General features: G+C 35.9%; 1 protein-coding gene across 1 annotated transcript; it reads left to right on the top strand.

Moving 5' to 3' along the window:
* The first annotated feature begins 483 nt into the window (after window positions 1-483).
* Window positions 484-14,912, top strand: LOC149086424 (fatty acyl-CoA reductase 1-like). Its single transcript, XM_089255533.1, has 12 exons — window positions 484-751; window positions 2,655-2,771; window positions 7,554-7,729; window positions 8,615-8,687; window positions 8,934-9,040; window positions 9,162-9,339; window positions 9,448-9,492; window positions 10,292-10,410; window positions 10,781-11,011; window positions 11,128-11,263; window positions 12,612-12,739; window positions 12,848-14,912. The coding sequence occupies exons 1-12, from the start codon at window positions 668-670 to the stop codon at window positions 12,972-12,974; spliced, it is 1,521 nt and encodes a 506-aa protein (XP_089111659.1). The 5' UTR covers window positions 484-667; the 3' UTR covers window positions 12,975-14,912.
* The last annotated feature ends 4,348 nt before the right edge of the window (window positions 14,913-19,260 follow it).

Below are 19,260 nucleotides of genomic sequence, written 5' to 3'. Positions count from 1 at the left end.
TTCTTAAAATAAATTCGGTTATTTTTGTTTTAGTTTTTTTATTGTTATAAATACATTGTTTTTGTTTTGCTTCGCTTTTATTCTCGATTTTTCAAACTCATTTCCTTGTGTTTGTATATTCATCAATATGAAATAATTCTTAAGGTCATCTTCACTGACGTTATCTGTTGTCTGATGGATGAACCACTAAAATTGTGCATATTTAGCAGAGGTATGATGTACGCGAACTGAAGGGAAAACCCGCACAATTAAGTGAAGAAAGAAAAAGCGAGATATTATTTCCTGCGAATTATCTAAAGTGTATCAGTGGCATTTCGGTAGGACACAAAAGGAAAATTTAAAGCCTTTTTTCCTTTTTTTGTGTGTTTGTGTTTTGTTATGGATTTCTCTAGATGCAATCATCTTTATCTCTACATGGCATCTTCATCATCTTTTCCCTTTTCTTTTCAATAGAGAAATCGCTATAAGGATGCTCTCGTCCAGAGTGACGTATATAAGGCAATGCCGTCAAGACTAGAAATTTCCAAATTTACGTCTGCGCCTAGATTTAAAATCGGGGCGTCACGGCTAGTACAGCCAATATCTCACTTTGAATAGTTTCTCGCTGTTCACCACTCTGAATTTTCTTATTCAGCTGCTACGAATACCTATAGAGTTAGCCTGAGATATGGATTCCATTCAATCGGATATCAAATCGTTTTACGATGGTCGGTCTGTATTAGTGACTGGAGCAACAGGTTTTCTTGGCAAGGTATTTTCTTATTTTAGTTATTTACTCTCTCAATAAATTTTCTAATAAAATTTAAATTTAATTTTACTTTCCTTAAAATGTGTGTCAAAAATTCCTATCTATTAAAATATCGAAAAGAACACTATCATGACAATGAACTGAAATACATATCTATTTTATTTCATTATTTTTTAACAGATGGAATTTTGTATAAAAAAATGTGAGGCTTTGCTGAATCAAAATGAAATGTGGTATGAATAGTTTAACAAAATTTTACGGCTCCTAATCTTTTGTGAGCGAGTTTCAATGAAAATTATTCGGGCTTACATTGTATCTCAGAAAAAAATAACGCTGCAGTAATGTATATAAAATTTTCTAGCAAACAGGGGATGTCGTACTAATAAAAACTTGTGATTATTTTTTATTTTTAAAAAATAAGGAAGGATTTACATAAATAAAATGCCGTCTATATTGGTTTTTGTTTCTGTCTAAACCATCAGTAGGTCTGCGAATTCTTGCTCTTTCTTTCTTTTTTGCCTGTCCGTAAATTGATTCTCCCATTTCCACTTCCACAAAATTGTTTAGATATTTTCACCGTTCAGCAAGTGTAAAAAATCTTGAAGAACTCTGAATTGCAGGAAAACCAATAACATAGCCATCTTTATCGAGACCGGTCACTAAAACATTTTGATTAAATGCAAATAATAACCATTTTCTTTGAAATTCAAATATTTCTAATGTAATCAACCGTGTTCCGCAACATTCATTTGATACGTATATCATTCTGACTCGAAATCTTAATGCTCCAAGAAAATGTTTCATTCAATTGATTAGAATCCCCAATTTGGTATGCTGTTTTGTGGTTACACTTTATTTAGAGAAAAAAATGTAGTACAAAAAATGTCAAAGAAGTGTGTGCAAAGTGTACCAACGGAGCTCTACTCAAAAAACGATGAATCGAACTTTACTAATACCGGGGAGTTCGCCTTTCTAAGGACGCGCCCAAGTTTCTTAAGAAAATAGAGCAAATTCTTCCGAATTTTCAAAATTAGTCAGTTACGCTTTTTGAAGAACTGTTGTAATAAAAATATGGCATGAAGAGGAGTGTCTACACTTATTAAGATTAGGGTAGGTGATTATGCAGGTTTTGGTAGCTTAAGGTAACCGTCGTAACAAAAAGTTTTAAAACTCCTAGAATAAGCTATCTACTGGAACAAAAAAAAAAAGTTTTTTTATGGTTAAGAAAAGGTTCTTTTATGTTTCCTAAAGGATCCGATTACACACAAGTGCTGCTAATATTTCTTGCGTTATGAAAAAAAAATCAAGGGAGAGAGAGGTTTCCCCTGACTCCCATGGTAAAATGGACTGAGTAAAATACTCCCATACTGAATATTTTTGACAGAAGAGAGAGCAATCTATATTGTAATTAATTACAATATTTTAAATAATGTCTATTTATGAATGATTTCATTTTTTAATTCCTGTTTCCATGCTGAAGCTTTCCACTATCCGTAAGCTCACTGGAGAAAAAAAGTCCAAAGCCAAAAAAAAAATTTTTCTCTCAAATTCGAGTTTCGTAACACCTTACAAACGAAATTTTTACTTTCAAAATGTAATTAATTTGAAAGAAAAATTATTTTTTAATCAATATTTTTGTGTGTGTGGTATCTCTCTCCCATGAATAATAATGAAACTTCATAAAGTTATAGAGTTATTATTCACTTTTTTTATTTATTATTACTTATATTTCAGTTCCGCGAAAAAAGCTTGTGTAAAATATTCGAAGCTACGCGAATGTTATGAAAGTTGCTAAAATTCTTATTTTATCATTATCGACACTTTGATTTATTGGTGTTGCTTGAAATTGTTTTGTGCACACAATTTTGTCAGAGAGAGATTTGATTATTCCATTTTTCTTCCTTAGGTACTGGTAGAAAAGTTGCTCCGTTCATGTCCTGGACTGGACAAAGTGTATGTCTTGATCAGGCAAAAACGTTCTAAAGATCCTAAGGAGAGGATGAGGGAGATGGTCGACTGTCCGGTGAGCAGTGTTTGCATCATTATTTTCATCTGCTCGCTCTTTAGAATGATGTTTCTATCCTATGATTGAAATTTCGTGAATAAGTTGTTGAAAAAAAATATGTATGTATAAATATATATTTACATCGATTTAAATTTTAATTTTTGGATTAAATCTGAGTAAAAAACGTCTGATTAGAATATCAAGTCACCATCTTACAATGCAACTCGTAATAAAAACTCGATGGACTGGGAAATTTCTAACAAATTTGTGCATGTCTGAATATGCCGTACGTATGTTGTACACCTAACGAATCTATGTTGTTAAGACTTATGCTCTTGTAGTGTTATACTGGTGCTGCGCTGATCGATATCTTGAAATGAAAATAACAAATGCCTGAATTTTCCATGTTATGCAAGATCTTGTAGGTCCTGCTCTCTTCGGAGAAATGGAAGACCGGCTGTAGAAAACGCGGTTTCTCGAATAGAAGCAGCTAATAACCAAGAGCGGCATGTTGAACATCCTAAAAGAATTTGCCTAGATGTGGCCCTCACCTAAGTGGGAATTCACTTTTTTTCCCAATGTAATAAGTAGAGCCCGGATTATATGCACTAAAAAAGTAGCAAAATATGCTCTAAAAATAAGCAAATATGCACTTAAAAATGAAAAAATAAGCACTTAAAATACAAAAATGTGCCCCTAAAATGCCAAAATATGCATTAAACACCCCAGAATATGCACTACAAATCTTCAAAAAATCCGAAATATGTACAAAATATGAGAAAATATGCATTAAAAAATCGCCATGCAAAGAAAAATAATGCATATTTTAAAATGCATATCTTTTATTTCTTAGTACGTGTGTATATTCATTTGCAAAAAAATGCCCCTCATATATATACATAATAATTTCTACATATTTTTTATTCAGGCATTCTTTAATTTTCAGTTTGTTGCAGTTGCTTAGTAACGAAAATCCCAGTAACAAAAGAATTTCGACACTATTTCTAAAAAAATTTAACACTTTGAGGTATCTTTAGAAATAGCCTTACAATAAAACGGTTAGTATTAGTAAAATACTTTATAAATATGTATTAATTCACTAAATTTCTTTGCGGGAAAAAAACCGATATTATGAAAATATTATGAACAATATCTATTTGAAAAATTGTAAAGAAAATTGAATGAGCTTAAAAATAAACCTTCATAAATATTCACTTATTCTGAAAATTCATTGATTTTATGCATTTATATGCACTAATGCTAAAAAAAGGCCAAAATATGCAAATGCATATTAAGTGCGTGTCATTTGGATCAGTAAAACACTCTCTGCAACCCTATGAGTCGGGCAAGCTTAATTCTAACAACCCTGTAATTGGCATTTCAAAAGGGATAGAAAGATGTAATTGCAGAGGTTTTCCGGGGGAGGAAAAATGGAGAAAAATAGTAGTTTCTCAGATACTAATCAAGGAATAAAGAAAAACATGTAACCGACAACTAATTTCATGTTAATTAATGCACCTTATGGAAAGTTATGGAAAGTGAACGAGAGAGAGAATGTCTGGCCTTGGTTTGAAAGTTTATGAATATATATTCAACTTTTAACTTCATTGATAGAACGGAGATAAAAAGAAGTTTAATACGGTTACGTTTTTCGGGGCTATATTCCACCCGTAAAATAGCAAATTTTCATTTTTTTCCTCCCAGAGAGAGAGAGATATGACGATTATATTCATAACATCTTCTCCCTCTCTCTCTGTAACTATATTTTCTGGAAGTTATAAATGAAAAAAAACCGAAGCCATTTCTTCATCAAAATGAGGAGAAAACAGTTTTACACTGAAACGCTGTTTCGTTATCAGCAGCGTAATAAGTGTCACTCGTCGGCTAACGTGACTTTCGTATCATTCGATCATGGATCGCTCATTTCCTTCGTGTCTAGAACTTTCACTAATAGTTTTTCTTTTTTCCTTCTATGCATCGACACATTATCGTGCTCCACTCACTTTTTTTTCTGCCTGCTGGTGTTTTTCATTGATGGTTATTTCCTCTAAAAAAAAATGTATAATTGAGATAATCCATGTTTTCTCGATCGTTTGCAAATGACGTCTAAAAAACTCGACTTCCCCCATCAGAGGTGAAATTTCACCATTTTGTCGATGTTGATGGGTTTTTCCTCCACTCCGATATTAACATCGGGGAAACCGATTGACGTGATAAAAGGTTTTTTGTTTTCTAACGATTTCTTTGTCATAATGATGATCATTATGTTTTTTATATTCATCAGATCTCTCACTGAAGCACATGCAAAAACAACAAGTTTACGCATATGTTTTACATTTGTCTATTTTTCGTATAAAGTTGTCCTTAACGTATCGAAGCATGTCGATGAAGATCTACCCACTATTTTACAACTGCATATCGACGATCACGTGCATATTTTATTTGCGGATTTATATCATTTATCCGCCTCCTCAGTCACCTCATTTCATAGCTGTGGTGGTCGAGTGGTCATAGTGACGGACTCGCATCGCAAGGTCTCGGGATCAAACCTCACTGGCACCACAGCGATGGTCGGCTGAAGTTGGTTTTCTGTGGTTCCTAACTTCGAGGCGCGAGTGTGAGCCAGTCTCAGAGAGCAACAGGACTACAAACGTTACAAATATTCAATCATTACACTTCACCTCTGAGATATAGATGGCAGCACTGGTAAAATAAGACACCAAACTAGATAGGCACTCAGACTGTTAGGTACATACACTTCCGGCACAACTCACTTTGTAGTAAATTGTCATGGCGATAGACCTGAGTTGTGCTCAGCTTGAAAGAAAAAAGAAGTCACCTAATTTCAGAGAGTATAGGCAGACCTTCAACATGATACAACAGACTCTCGCTAATCCGGCCCATGTCAAACCAGGGTGAGCCGGATTATTGAAATCAGTGGATTACTGGAAGTCAGCTGAAAAGCCCTATAAATAATATAAATTTATACACAGTGGCATGTTTTCGTCCTCTATGCTAAAAAAAATCCACCCTGAAAACCCCACCTAAAAAAAATCCACCCTGATTACGGAGAGTCTACTGTACTTACATAACATTCAAGCACACATTTGCTATTTTCATTTCAAAATATGGAACACAAATGGCAGCAACAGCAAGAGCGCGAAACAAGCACAACTCTAACAAAATAAATACGTTGGGCTAGGCATATATAAACACTCACAAAACACATGGGCCGACGTGTACGGATTCGTTAGCAATTCCGCGGTTAAATAGCAATAGTCACTTCATTTCTCTCTCCGCAGACAGCCAGGCAGATGTTCAACACGATACCCACACACAACATGGTCTTTGCCATTCTCATATCAAAAAATGGAATACAGAGGAAGCACCATTTACAACACAAAACAAGCATAACTCTCACAACATAAATACGTAGGACCACGCATATAAACACACTAGCTATAATACCTGGCGCTGCCCAGGTTTTCTTCAATGAGGCTTTTTTGGATCACGTGATATCTCCCTCTCTTTTTCTTGAGGGACATACAAACCGTGTCCAAGTTAACCAATATGGCGACCTGCGCGATTCATGAAATAAACAAATCTAGATTTATACAGAAACGTAGAAATGAATATATATTTTTCTTTTTTTAAGGGGCGCTAGGTATTTCGATCCCCCGAACTTCAAGTTATCCATCTGTCTGTTCAGCTTCCAAAAATCCTTAGTTAAAGCTGTGGAATTTTTTCGATGCACTTTTCACGGGCTCATAACTAACCCACCTTTAAAATATCCTAACCCACATGAATTTATGCAAATAAATATCAAAACAGACAATATGGAGACATTAGTTTTCATACTTGAGAAGATATAAATGAAATCAATGATATTGCTCGAATATCCAACTCAAAAGTATAGGTTTGGCTAATTACTTCATATTTAATCTCCTGGGCGTCGTATATCTCTAAGCGAACTGAATATTTCAAAAATCGAGAATTCAATACAATTTTTAAAATTATTGATGGGGCGGAAAATCCTACTAATTTCCGCATTTCTACAGTAAAATCGACAATTTTAGCACTGGTTTCTATGAGGATCACCCTTTTCCTGACTCTCAAAGCGATGCTGATGATGATTATGACGTCTATTCAAAAAGCCTCATTACTGCGAGTATTGAAAATGTGGCAAACCATTATAAAGGCATAAACTATTATACATAACTGGCAGCATTAAAGAAGTGACAAGCCATTGTAAAGGCATAAAAACGTCTGAAACTCATCGCTAGGGAACCACGGTAACCAAAGTAAACGTTCGGAAAGTGATTGTTGAGGCCCAAAAACCATTGTTGCCGGACAGTTTTTTGCCCATTTGGGGCATTTGCCCTGGTCTGACGAAATTTTAAAGTAGCCTATCGTTCAAGTCGGGTCCCATTTGGTATATATGCAAAATTTGGCGACGATCGATCTAAAATTGTAGATTTGTATAGAGAACATACACACACACAGACACACAGAAAATCAATTTTATATATATAGATATAACACGCTCCTGCATGTAACCAATTCGTTAGAAATTCCTCAGAGAAATGTTCATGAGGTGAAAGTGAATGTACGGTTCAGATGTAGTAATCATCTAATTTGTATTTTGGTTTTGATGTTTACAGAATAAATTTATAATTAATTAAAACTTTAAATATCTTTCGTCATTAGAATAATCACATTTTATCTCTGCTGGGAACTAATATTTCAATGAAACTTTCAACAAAAAAAATTATAGGACGTATTTTTTTTTCCTTCCAAAAGGTATTCGACAACATCAAAAAAACTGATCCGATTATTTTGATGAAAATTGTCCCGATCGTTGGCGACACGTCTCGACCTGAACTTGGCATAAGTGAATCCGACTTGAAAAAGATCTCCCGAGATGTTTCAATCATATTCCATTCAGCAGCGACAGTCAGGTTCAACGAACCGATGAAGTAAGTGAAAAGTCATTAGAATTTCATTAGAAATAAATAGTTTTATTAGTTTTTTTCTACCATTACACGACTACAGACGGGTATTTCCCAATCCAGTCAACAAAGAACTCTTAACACAAAATTACCTGGAATTACCCAAACCAATCGCAACGTGTTCCCTTTGTCGAGCTCATTAAACGCACGATTACATTCTATTTATTAAGCTGGAAATTTTGAATTATTCATCTATGTTCTGCAGGGTGATGAAAACCGCGCGTCATGTTCTAAAATATAGACCAGTGAATACGTTAACCCTCTAAGCGGCATTGACGAGATATCTAGCTGCCTAAAAGGCCTCTTATTTTAGCATCGACAAGCTCAAATATTTTTTAAAGGTTCTCAATAAAGCACTTTTCCTACACTCCCCTTTAGTTTGTACCTACTAAAAATTGGACGAAAGCCTACTTCATTAAGAAAAATATGGTATTTTTAGGGGTTTTAGTGATTTCTGATGTGCCGTCTGAAGAGTTAAATGATAACTTGTGAAAAAAAAAATTTTTTTTAGAGGAAAATGAAGAGAAATTTTCAGTTATTTATAGATCCAGCATATTATATTAACTTTTCCGGCCACAGCAGAGCAATATCGCTAATGTATAAGACACTCATAAATGAGAATTACTAAATCAGTAAGTCTGGTCTCATTCGAAATTCACTCTTTATGAATAAAGCATGGGTGGTTGAGAAGTTCTGGAAACCCATGAGCAACTTGTCAAGCTCATGCTACATTCATCTGCCTATGCCCCAAATTATTTTTTATTCCTTAACTGCGTCGTAAAATGATTCTAATATGTATGCTAAATGAAGCATGTGAAATGGCATAGAAATGTCATGTTATTATTTTTTCAGGACTGCAATCGATTTGAATGTAATAGCAACAAGAAGACTTTTTGCTCTCTGCCAGATAATGCCAAACATACAAGTGAGTGTCAATATATATCAGTCACCCCTTTTTTACGGCCAAATAATAATTCGGTCCTTGTATAATAAAAGTATGCATTCCAAACCCCTGATCAACAGTCGCCCTTCTTTTACACTCGAATGGTTTTTTTGTCCCCAAAAAAGAGATTTTACTGCAATATCATACGAGTCGGTGGATTACTGGTCAAAATGCTTTTGTCTGTTTTCCCGAGTCTCCTTATTTCAACAGTATATTTTTTTCTGAAAGGCTGTCATCTACGTCTCTACCGCCTACAGCAACCTCACGAGGAAGACCATCGAAGAAAAGACCTATCCTCCTCCAGTCCATCCGCAAAAAGTTATCGACATCACTGAGTAAGTTATACAAATTTGACGTACTATTTGGAGATATATTCTTTGAACTCTTATATATTCTTCTTCTATCTGAATGTTTCGAATTAAAATGGAGTTGCAATAAAACTTTTCTTTTGCAAAGATGGATGTCACCGGAGATGTTGGAAACCATAACGCCAAAACTAATCGGACGCCTCCCGAACACCTACACATTCACAAAAGCACTTGCTGAGACTCTCGTCGTCGAAGAGTGCGGTAAAGTGCCGGTTGCCATAGTCAGGCCATCCATAATAACTTCTGCTTGGAAAGAACCTATTCCAGTGAGTAATAACAACTACAAAATTTTCATCTATAAGTAGTAATTGGTTAGATATCGATCGTCTTTCGATTTTATTCTGTGTACTAATGATTGCTTCTTATTCGTTTAGGGCTGGATCGGTAGTTTTAGTGGCCCTGCAGGGATTTTCGTCGCTGTGAGTATTAAACTGTCTTTTTTTCGACTCTAAAATTTAGAAACTTTCAACTTTAAAATTTAGTTCCGAAATATTCCTTGAGAAAATAGAGATTTTGATGTTATTTTAAAAACAATCTTACGTTTTCTCAATTTTGAAAGAGAAATGATATAATATAACAAAATAAATAATTATAATTGATAAAATTTGAATGGATTTTCAAGGCCATTAGGCCAAGTCAATTGAATTCTCTCAATGCTCTCAGTGTCGATTCACGGAAAATTCCCCGACAACCATTCACCGAAAAGAAAATTCTTCGAAGGGGAAAAGTCACCGACAACAGCTTGCCAACGAAAAGTCGAATGAGTGACTAAATCAGTGAGCAAGTGAAAGATTATTTAAGGGACGAAGAAAGAGTGAGGGAGTGAGTGAAAAAGTGAAAGATTGAACAAGTGACCGAATCAGTCAGCAAGTGAGCTAACAAGTAAGTGAGGAATTAAGCGAGCGGACAAATGAGACAGTTATGAGTGAATGAGTAAACAACTTTGTTAGTGAGCGAGTTAGTGAATGGCTTGTGCTTACTTTCTCACTAAATATTGCTCGCTCACTCTCTTACTCAATCCAATCACTTTCTCACTCTCTCACTCAGGCACTTATTTTCTCGGTCACTCGCTCACTTAACCAATCAGCCATTCACTCGATCTTTGGGTGGAGAACTGTTGTCGATGCATTGCTCGTCCATACATTTACAGTATATGTATGTGAATATAATTAAGGTATTATACCAAAAATTTTTAATAAATTATACTCTTTTTAAAAGATTGGGCGTGGTGGATTGCGTTCCATGACTCTGCACGGAGAAAAAGCCGGCGATTTCATTCCTGTTGATGTGACCACTAATTTGCTGATAGCCAGTGCTTGGTACACGGCCACTTTCAAGTACGTTCATGGCCTACAATGCAGTATTCTTTTTTGTTTTCTTTTACTAATATCATAGTTAAAGTATTCGTTATTTCTAAAAACAATTTGTTATTCTATGAAAAAAAAATTCTCATAATTTTAAGAAGGTAACACCTGAAACAATTTCATGAAACTAAAAAATTGCTTTCTAGTAAATAATTTTTCTAATTTTCAGTTGTGATCCATTTTTCTATATTTTAATAATGATAACATTTTATTAACATATTACGGATATTCAAAATTACACAAAAAAATATCGTAAATACTTACTATCAAATGTACTATAAACTGATTTTTTTTTCCTTCGTACCTTCAGTAATAATTCAATAACTTTTTTTAACACTTCCAGGCCAAACGCTGTAATGGTATTCAACAACACATCATATGGTCTAAATAAGGAGACTTGGGGTCACATGGCAAGCACGGTCGTTCCCACCATCAAAAAAACTATAGGAGCCAATAACTTTTTATCACCGACTTTCGTCTGTCGGAGGAACAAAAATTACTCGACTTTCTACGAGATTATTCAAGGAAATGTTTTAATACAAGTTCTCGATAAACTCGCTACTACGTTTAGTGGGTGAGCATATTTCTACAGTATAATGTCGTTTAACATGTATTTTTAAGAATCTGGGGAAACAGCCTAAAATTGCAAAAAAACTTTAATTTAATAGTAACATTTCCATTGCCTTGCAGAGCTAATGTAAAGAAAATGAAACGTAAAGTGAATGATTTCGCCAAACAATATGAATACATAACAACTGATGAATGGGTGTTCACTTGTGACAATGTGCTCATGCTCAACAATCTCATGTCTCCTGAGGATAGAAAGGTAAGCAAAAAAAATATTCTCCCTTGTTATTTCAAGCATCTTGCTTGTCATTTTATTGTTTAATTCTTTAAGCGGCACAGCAGAAATCACTAACACCCCCCCCCCCCATAAAATACAGTAAAACATTTTTTTTGCGGACACGTTGGATCAAAAAAATTCGTCCGTAGAAGAGGGGTGACCGTTAATCAGGGGTTTGAAATGCATACTTTTATTATACAAGGGAAAATTATATTATTTGGCTGTATAAAGAGGGGTGACCTCATCTGAGGAGTGTCCGTTGAGAGGAGGTTTTATTGTGTACCATATTTTTTTTAATGAAGTAGGTGTCCTTCCGATATTCAGCAGGTGGAAAGTAAAAGGTATCGGGAGAAGTGTTTCTCATTGAGAAATCAACTTTACAAAATTCAGTAAAAGTCCGTTATAACGAGTGCGACTTGCTAATAACGAGATCTCGCCATTACGAGTAATTCGCAAGTGATTGTCAAAGAGCTAATGTTAAAGATGCAGAAAAGATTCGCAAATAGCAAGTTATTTATGAACGATAATCAGAACACATTCGATATAACGCCAATGGAAGTTCTATAAAAACCCTATCCATATATAAGTAAATGTCAGTTCCTCCCCATAGACAAGATCTTCTTGTTATCTATATTGGAGGTGTAAAAACGCAACATTTTATTTGTAGGTGTGTTGGTTTGGCAGGTGGGACACGACCTCTGGTTTTGACACCGTTATTTCCCTTGAAAAATCCTTCTTCCCCCCCCCCCACCTTCTCTTTTCTTGCAGTCTTTCTGCAAGAAAAAGAGAGGGGAGACAAACTAGAGGTAGGGGGCAAAAATAGACACAGGGTAAAAGAAGTCTTAATCATTTTCTCTCCCCTTAAATTATTGTTAGACATTTTTATAGTGCAATGAATACCCCAGTTGCAGAAAGTGCTCGATTCCACAAAGTGTGCAAAATTTTGTTACGCAATCAATATTGTTTTTGCATAAACAGTCTGGATGCATTTTTCAGCAAAAGTAGTCCAAAATAAAAGGAAAAAAGAGAGGTAAATATATCTAGTTCGTTTTTTCCTCCATTTATTTATTTCCACATTACAAAAAACTAAAATTCGTTTTTAACGAGAAATCCGTTATAATGAAAATTTTCCCTCTGATCAAGAACTGTTGTTATGACGGACTTTTACCGTATATGGGCTTGCCAATGCTAAAATAATAAGCATTAATGGAGGCAAGATATATCTTAATGCCGCTTAAAGAGTTAATAGAGCTGATATCCAACACGGAAAAAACAACAAATCGTCTGTGCGATTATCTTATTGTATTTTTCCCCCTCTCCTCAATTTTAGACTTTCTACGTAGACCTGAAAGGTATGGATTGGACATCATATTGGGTAGACCACGTAATAGGATGCCAGAAACATCTCCTGAAAGAGCATGGTGACAATTCTGATGCCAAAAAACATAAAATTAAGAGGTAGATGGTCATTTTATATCAATAATATTTCGGTAACAGAAGTTACTTCTGCGTTCATTGGTGTTTTTGATCTTCATTAATAAATTCTTAATTGTCGGTTTTTTCCAGGGCATACATAGTGGCTCCGCCTGTGTTTGTTCTGTTGACTGTTGGTGTGTGGAAATTCTCTGGATCTGACGTTTTCAGCAACGTCAAGACGACGCTTTCGGCTTCGTTCGCTCTGCCTTGGAAATAAAGATTCAATTCACGAGATATATTACTTCGAATGCATTCAAAGGTGAATCTGTCAATTAAAAAATAATCGACGAAACGCCAGCCAAAGAAAAAAAACTAAATTGTTTATTTCGATCCGTTTGGATATGATAAGTTGACTAAATGTAATAAAGTACATTACGAAATACTCAATTATATACGCACCAAAGATTTAATATCAGAATGCATACAGGCACTCCTCGACTTGTGAAACGGATCCAAAAGTGCGAAGATCATCCGTAAGCCAAAATCACGCCAATTCGCTAATTTGCGATGAGAAACAGATGGAATTTTTCTTTTGCTACTGACCCCCTTTGACTACTGACGGTACTTTAGCACCTTCACGTACAGACTTTTGGCAACAAATCTGGACGATCTCTCTCTCTCTCTCTTTGAAGTATCGGTTATAATTCTAATGTTCTCATGTTAGAGAAAAGGAGGAAGAAGGGAGAAAGAAATAAGTAGAAAAAAGAAAGAAAAAGAAATATAGAAGGGGCAAAAAAGTACAGTTGATAAGTGCGTACAATACATATCTCTTGTCCTTACTCTTTCTTTCTCAACCTCCCCTATGTGTTCTCTTTATTCCTTATATATACAGTATGTATGGTAGAAAGATTCATTATATATGGGGGGAGAAAACTCACTAAACAGGAGTATAAATAGAAATAGGAGAGAAAAATAACGCTCCCTAAATAGGGTTACAATAAAGCTTCGCGATGATGAAAAAAATTTTTAAGAAAACCAGGGAGAGCTGGAATGTATTTCTTCCGTTTGCGTTCGTTATCGTGATCGTAAAGGGGTTAAATTACCAGGTTAAATAATTCGGTTATGTGCTAATTGTTTGAAAAATTATTTTTTATCTTTAGTTTGAACTAAAATGACCTACCAAATTACTGACCTTTATTTACATAATAATTATTCATAATTATATTTGTATTTATTGTTATTTCCTTGTTATTCTATTTTTTCTAATGTGGTTGTCAAAGGGTTAAGAAATTTCTACCAACTAATTGCCAAGATGAATGATTCGTCAGAAGAAACAAATCTTTCGGTTCGTTACTCGAAAAGCCCGTAACTCGGGGAGTGGCTGTATAATAAAAATATTTTTATACGATCAGAAAAAAGACCCGGGAGTCTCCTTCTCAAGAGCTAAACCGTTCCATTTTCTTAAAAACATTAAGAGGTGAAAACTCGTCTTGAAAATAATTCAATTCAGTAAATTTTGGTACTTTTAGCAATCAATTTACGTATTTTATCCGTATTTGAGTTAATTTAACGAGGATATTTTTAAGGAAACATGAAATAAGAATGAAACACGCGAATCTCTCAAATAACAGAACACAAGTTTGGTTCTCGCACTGGGCTCTTTATAACTATCGTAGATATTCTTAAAACTTTTATTCGTCGACTTAACCTTTTGTGTATGAAGAAATTTGAGTTATATTGTGATATAATCGTATGTTTCGGGAGCTTTTATTTAATCATAATACGTTATATTGATTAAATTTTCGAACTGATATCTTGTAATCATTGCTCTTATATATATACCGAAGTATATTTATGCGGATAATTTTTACATGCATGTCATGGGGTTTTGTGTGCAATTTCGGAAGGTTTTCTACTGTTTGCAAAAACTCTGGAATTGCACATTTCTCTCTTCACTACCTTTGACTTCCATTTGTTAATATTTTGTTTTTTTCTCAAGTGTGTTTTACTTCATTTGTCATGTATACGAGAATAATTTATTGAGTAAAGGGGTCTTCGGGATCGATTTCCTGTTAACTGCTCTTTTCTTACTTGTTTATGTAGTAACTGTTTCCTGTAAGCGTATGAGATATTGATGCAATTCAGATGAGATATTGATGCAGAGTTCTGACTTGTAATTTCTGTCAATAAAGGTTTTATGACGTTTTTGAAACTTAATGAAATTTATTTAAATTATTTTTATTATTCAGTGGAACTTCGAATAAGAAGTGATTTGGTTAACGAGCAATTCGCATAACGAGCAAAAACTTTGCACTTTGTTTAGTTAGTTTCACTTTATCCCAAATGAGCAGATGATTTTTCGCTTTCTTCCACACACGTACTGTGGAATTGTGGGTAATATACAATTACAAAGGCCAGGCCACAACAGGCAAATTTCCCAACGAGGTGACTGAAATATTCTGCCCTTCAGCCTTGAATTTCCGATCGGCAATTACCAATACATAATTTCCAACATTAAAAAGCTAAAAACCAAAAACTATTTCAGAGATGCTTCGAGATGACTAAAAGACCAAACCTTAACTTCCCTAAGTTTTGGGAAAAAACATTTCAACACCGTGCGCTGCATCAAGATCATCAATATAGCCCGGGTTGTATTTTGTATTCATACAAACCAGATTTACCCACACTTATATGTCCTGCTCCTCCCCTCCTCAAAAAAATTCAGCATTTAACTTTTTGAATGAATCTATCGGATCCCATGTTGCACCTGTGGCTTCTACCAACCCACTGATCCGTTCCATAGCGATACTTCAAGAACACTTATCACCCATTTTAGGAAACCACGATACACCGTGACAACTAGGATATACTGTCAAAGATGCTCAACTTTTTTAAAAACACATAAATGGCTTTGTAACTAAGCATAGGCCACTTGATTAATTTTTTTTTTTTTCGTTTACGGGTCACAATAAGAATAAAAGAAAAAAATTGAAAAGGAAAATTGTTTAAGAGCTATATTTCAGTTCAATCACATGAATGAGGCATCAGTTGTAATACTTGACAACAAGAGCACTTCAGCTCCATATTCTGTTCGATGTTTTCAATCAACGACTGCATGCTGCTATGGTTCGAATTCACAATCGGCTTCGAATAGCCGTCCTTTTGCAAGCATCTACTGCTCTGGTGACAAGCGATTTCAGCAGAAATGTCTCTCTGCTCGTCCGAAGAAATGGTCGCCTTGCTCTTCCACGGCATTCGGCCATCGGATGAGAAAGACGACAAAAATTTCTGGAGGTCATCCGTTTCTGGAGTTTCGCGATTCTCCATAGACCAGGTGCGGCGATCTTTCATCTCCTCGAGAGCAACGTCACAGCTCTGATCGGTTTGAACGGCTGTATCGGAAAGTATAGCTGTTCTCTTTGATTCGCCACTGAAAGATAGAGATGATTCGACCGTTTGCATTCCTCTGCAAATCGTGGAAGGGAAGTCTCTCAACTCGGCATGAGCATTCGCGCTCCGTTTGAGTAAGTCGATCAGGTCATCTTCGATGTTCTTCGTGTTGCCAGCTTCCGGCAAACCACCCGTCGGATAGGCATTCATAATTTTCGGTTCCGTAATCTCGGTCTTATCCGGCAATGATAGATAGCTTCTTAACGGAACGGATGGGGTCTTGAAAGATGTCGGCAACCCACCTGCGGCTTCTCTATTTGACCCAGGAAGCATGCGAATGATATTCCTTTTAATGCTCGGCAAAGTTAGAAGGAAGTGAATTATGACCATCATAAGGAGTAATGTGAGCGTGATCTGATGAGCAATGATGTATTTTTCGTTCGGATTAGGTTTATGTTTGCTATCGTTCGACATTTTACGAGATTTCACTATCACTGAGCTCGGTGGAGGTTTGTTCACTGCCAATGGCCGTTTCGACGGAACGTACTTTTCGTCCCTTTTCATTATACTTGACACGTCCATTTGGATATTACGGATTGCGTCGATAGCGTTTTTGATGAGAAGAAGATCAGACCTTGAAAGTTTCCATCTGCAGTTAACCACATTTTGGTCCAAATAATTTTCCACTGCACTTCCTTTGAATTTTCTTTTTTCATTCGCAGCAATTACCGTTGGCCGGTTTAGAAAATCCTTAGTACCTTGGCGAAATTCGCGATTTTCGATGTTTCCCAGTCCCGGGGAGAAATCGGATTCTCCTGAGCTGGATAATAAAGGCTCCGGAGGAATCTCGTTTTGGGGGACTCTGCTCGGTTCAGTCAGTTTCAAGGAAGGATCATATCTCTTGCTATCAACTCGATTGACTTCTCTCTCCTCATAGGACAAATGATTGTCTAATTCGTTGATTTCATGTTGAACCGCATCTCGATCCGTGTCCATTGATTTTGACAACGCTCGGATGGATTTCTGTTTTTCATCTGATGATTTCTCAAAGGCTGATCCCTCCGTCAGGTTATCTGCTACTAAAACTCCCCTGCGATTAATCGATTCCAGTTTATTTAACAATAAATCGAGTCTCTCCAAGATTCCCATAAGTGGGTGTGATTTCATAGCATCATTCATTTCCATAGTATTAGTCTGAACAGGCCTAGGCTGTTTGTTTTGGGATCGTCGAAACCGATCAACGGTTCCGTCCGTTGCAGTACTTATCGTATTCCGCGGGTCTGTCTCTTCGGGTATGGCATCCCGGAATAAACTACGTGAGAGACGCAGGTGAACTTCCTCTTCACTGGAGTTCGTGTGTGAACCGTGACTTCCTCGTTTATTCCTCCTAGCTTTCTTCGGATTCTTTCTTCGCCTTTTCGACTTGTCGTTGCTGTTGCCAATCCCGAGATGAAACGTCGGAATCAACGGCGACGGCCTTTCTTCGTATCTGTCACTAACAGCATCGTATGGCTCACTTCTCGGATGAATCCAATAATCCTCGGAAACGGGTGTTTCGTCTTTCAGTTCTGAACTATTTCCGCCGTTGCTGTTGTCTGAGAGGATTGGAGGTTGAATTGTAATTGCATCAGCTCTTCGATTATTATGACTAGCTATCTGAAAATAAAAGAAAAAGAAATCACCGTACGCCGAAACTACGAAAAAGTAATTTTTTGTCGCCACAGGTGTATTTACGGGTGGTGGGGGGCTAAGTGGACTACAGTCCATGGCGGCCATTTCGAAGATTCGAAAATTTTAGAAATGAGTGGTTAAAAAAAGTCAGAGCCGAATGGAAGAAGAGCTTCAAACCTTATTTACATGAATCCGCCTCTGCCTGGACAGCTAGAGACCAGATGAGCGACCAAAAGAATAACCTAGAGAGTGTGCAAAAATGTGAGTGACCGAAAGAGTGACCTAGAAAGTGTGTGTGCAAGCATGTAAGTGTGAGCAAAACAAGTTTGCAAGCATCAGGGTACGCCGATTTAAATCAGCTTGATTTAAATCACGATTTAAATTTTGTTTTTTTGTTTACATAATTTAAATGATGTTGAAGTAAAAGTAACCTAGTATGGTATGCTTGTTACTGATATGTGTGGTGAAGTTCTTTATTAAAAGAAGCGTAGACTTGAATTCAATCCCTAGATACAGTGCAGAAAGCAAGATGCTATATTTCTAGATTTTGTGCATGAAAAAAATTGCAGAAAAATATAGGGAGTTGAACTAAGCACTTAGCTAAACTGCACTAAGTATTTTTCATGCATTACAATGTGGCAGTAGGGTTCCCCTGATTAAAAAACAGAGGAAAATTTTTTTGTATAAAGTCTTGAATTCTATGCCCTAAATTGCTGTTTCAAAATAACAATAGATGTTGTACCACAACAAGGGCGTAGCCAGGGGGTGGGACTTGGGGGTCTGGTCCCCCCCCCCCCGAAATGTGAGAAAATGACCGAAAAAAGGGAAAAAGATGGCCAAATCTATTGTTCTGTCACTTTGGTTCCCCCCCCCCCCGAAATGAAAGTGGTCCTCCCCCCCGAACGAAATTTCTGGCTACGCCCCTGTACCACAACATAAATATCATTTGGCTTTCGACTTTACGTTTCGTATTAAAATTTTTAGTCTGCTCGTTTTTTTTTTTTTGCCAAAACTCATTAAATCTGTGAAAGAATAAAAATGTGTAAACTATTAGGTGCAACATCATGAAAGGCGGAAACACATCCACCAATTGTGCCGGAAACAATCTTGTCAATATAGAATTTGTTTTTTGTTTAGTTGATGCTAAAAGGCCCTTTGGTTGTGCATCGAGTGAATTGAAATGTCTGCACCACATGTGTGTGATATCGAGTTGCCACCACTCATTCACTTTAATGGGAAGGGAGGTTCTCATAAGTAAAAGCACTTTTCTATACAAAAAAAACAGTTAATCCATAATGGTTAATTTAGTGTTCAACGACCTTTCATGTTACATAGATTATGTAATGTATGTATTCATGTTACATGTTACATGAGAACACAGATTTTTGATATTCGTGTATTTTGCTTGTAGTTCGTGTGTAGTTTATTCATTAATGCTTAATTAAATTTGAGTGATTAGGAGAAAAAAGAAGTTAGGTGATATGGAAATATGTATTCTTAAT

This window comes from Pholcus phalangioides, unplaced genomic scaffold, assembly GCF_987345545.1.
Source record: "Pholcus phalangioides strain wild (caught in Gottingen) unplaced genomic scaffold, Ppha-v1.0 ptg000004l_1, whole genome shotgun sequence".
Classification (NCBI taxonomy): Eukaryota; Metazoa; Arthropoda; class Arachnida; order Araneae; family Pholcidae; genus Pholcus; species Pholcus phalangioides.
The sequence above is the reverse complement of the archived record's forward strand: the minus strand, read 5'-3'. Positions and strand labels throughout refer to the sequence as shown.

Excerpts from the sequence above, each read along its gene's own strand:
- LOC149086424 (XM_089255533.1), top strand. The coding sequence starts at position 668 with ATGGATTCCATTCAATCGGATATCAAATCGTTTTACGATGGTCGGTCT. Across the intron at positions 752-2,654 it reads CAACAGGTTTTCTTGGCAAG|GTACTGGTAGAAAAGTTGCT; the intron begins GTATTTTCTTAT and ends TTTCTTCCTTAG. Across the intron at positions 9,340-9,447 it reads CTTGGAAAGAACCTATTCCA|GGCTGGATCGGTAGTTTTAG; the intron begins GTGAGTAATAAC and ends TTATTCGTTTAG.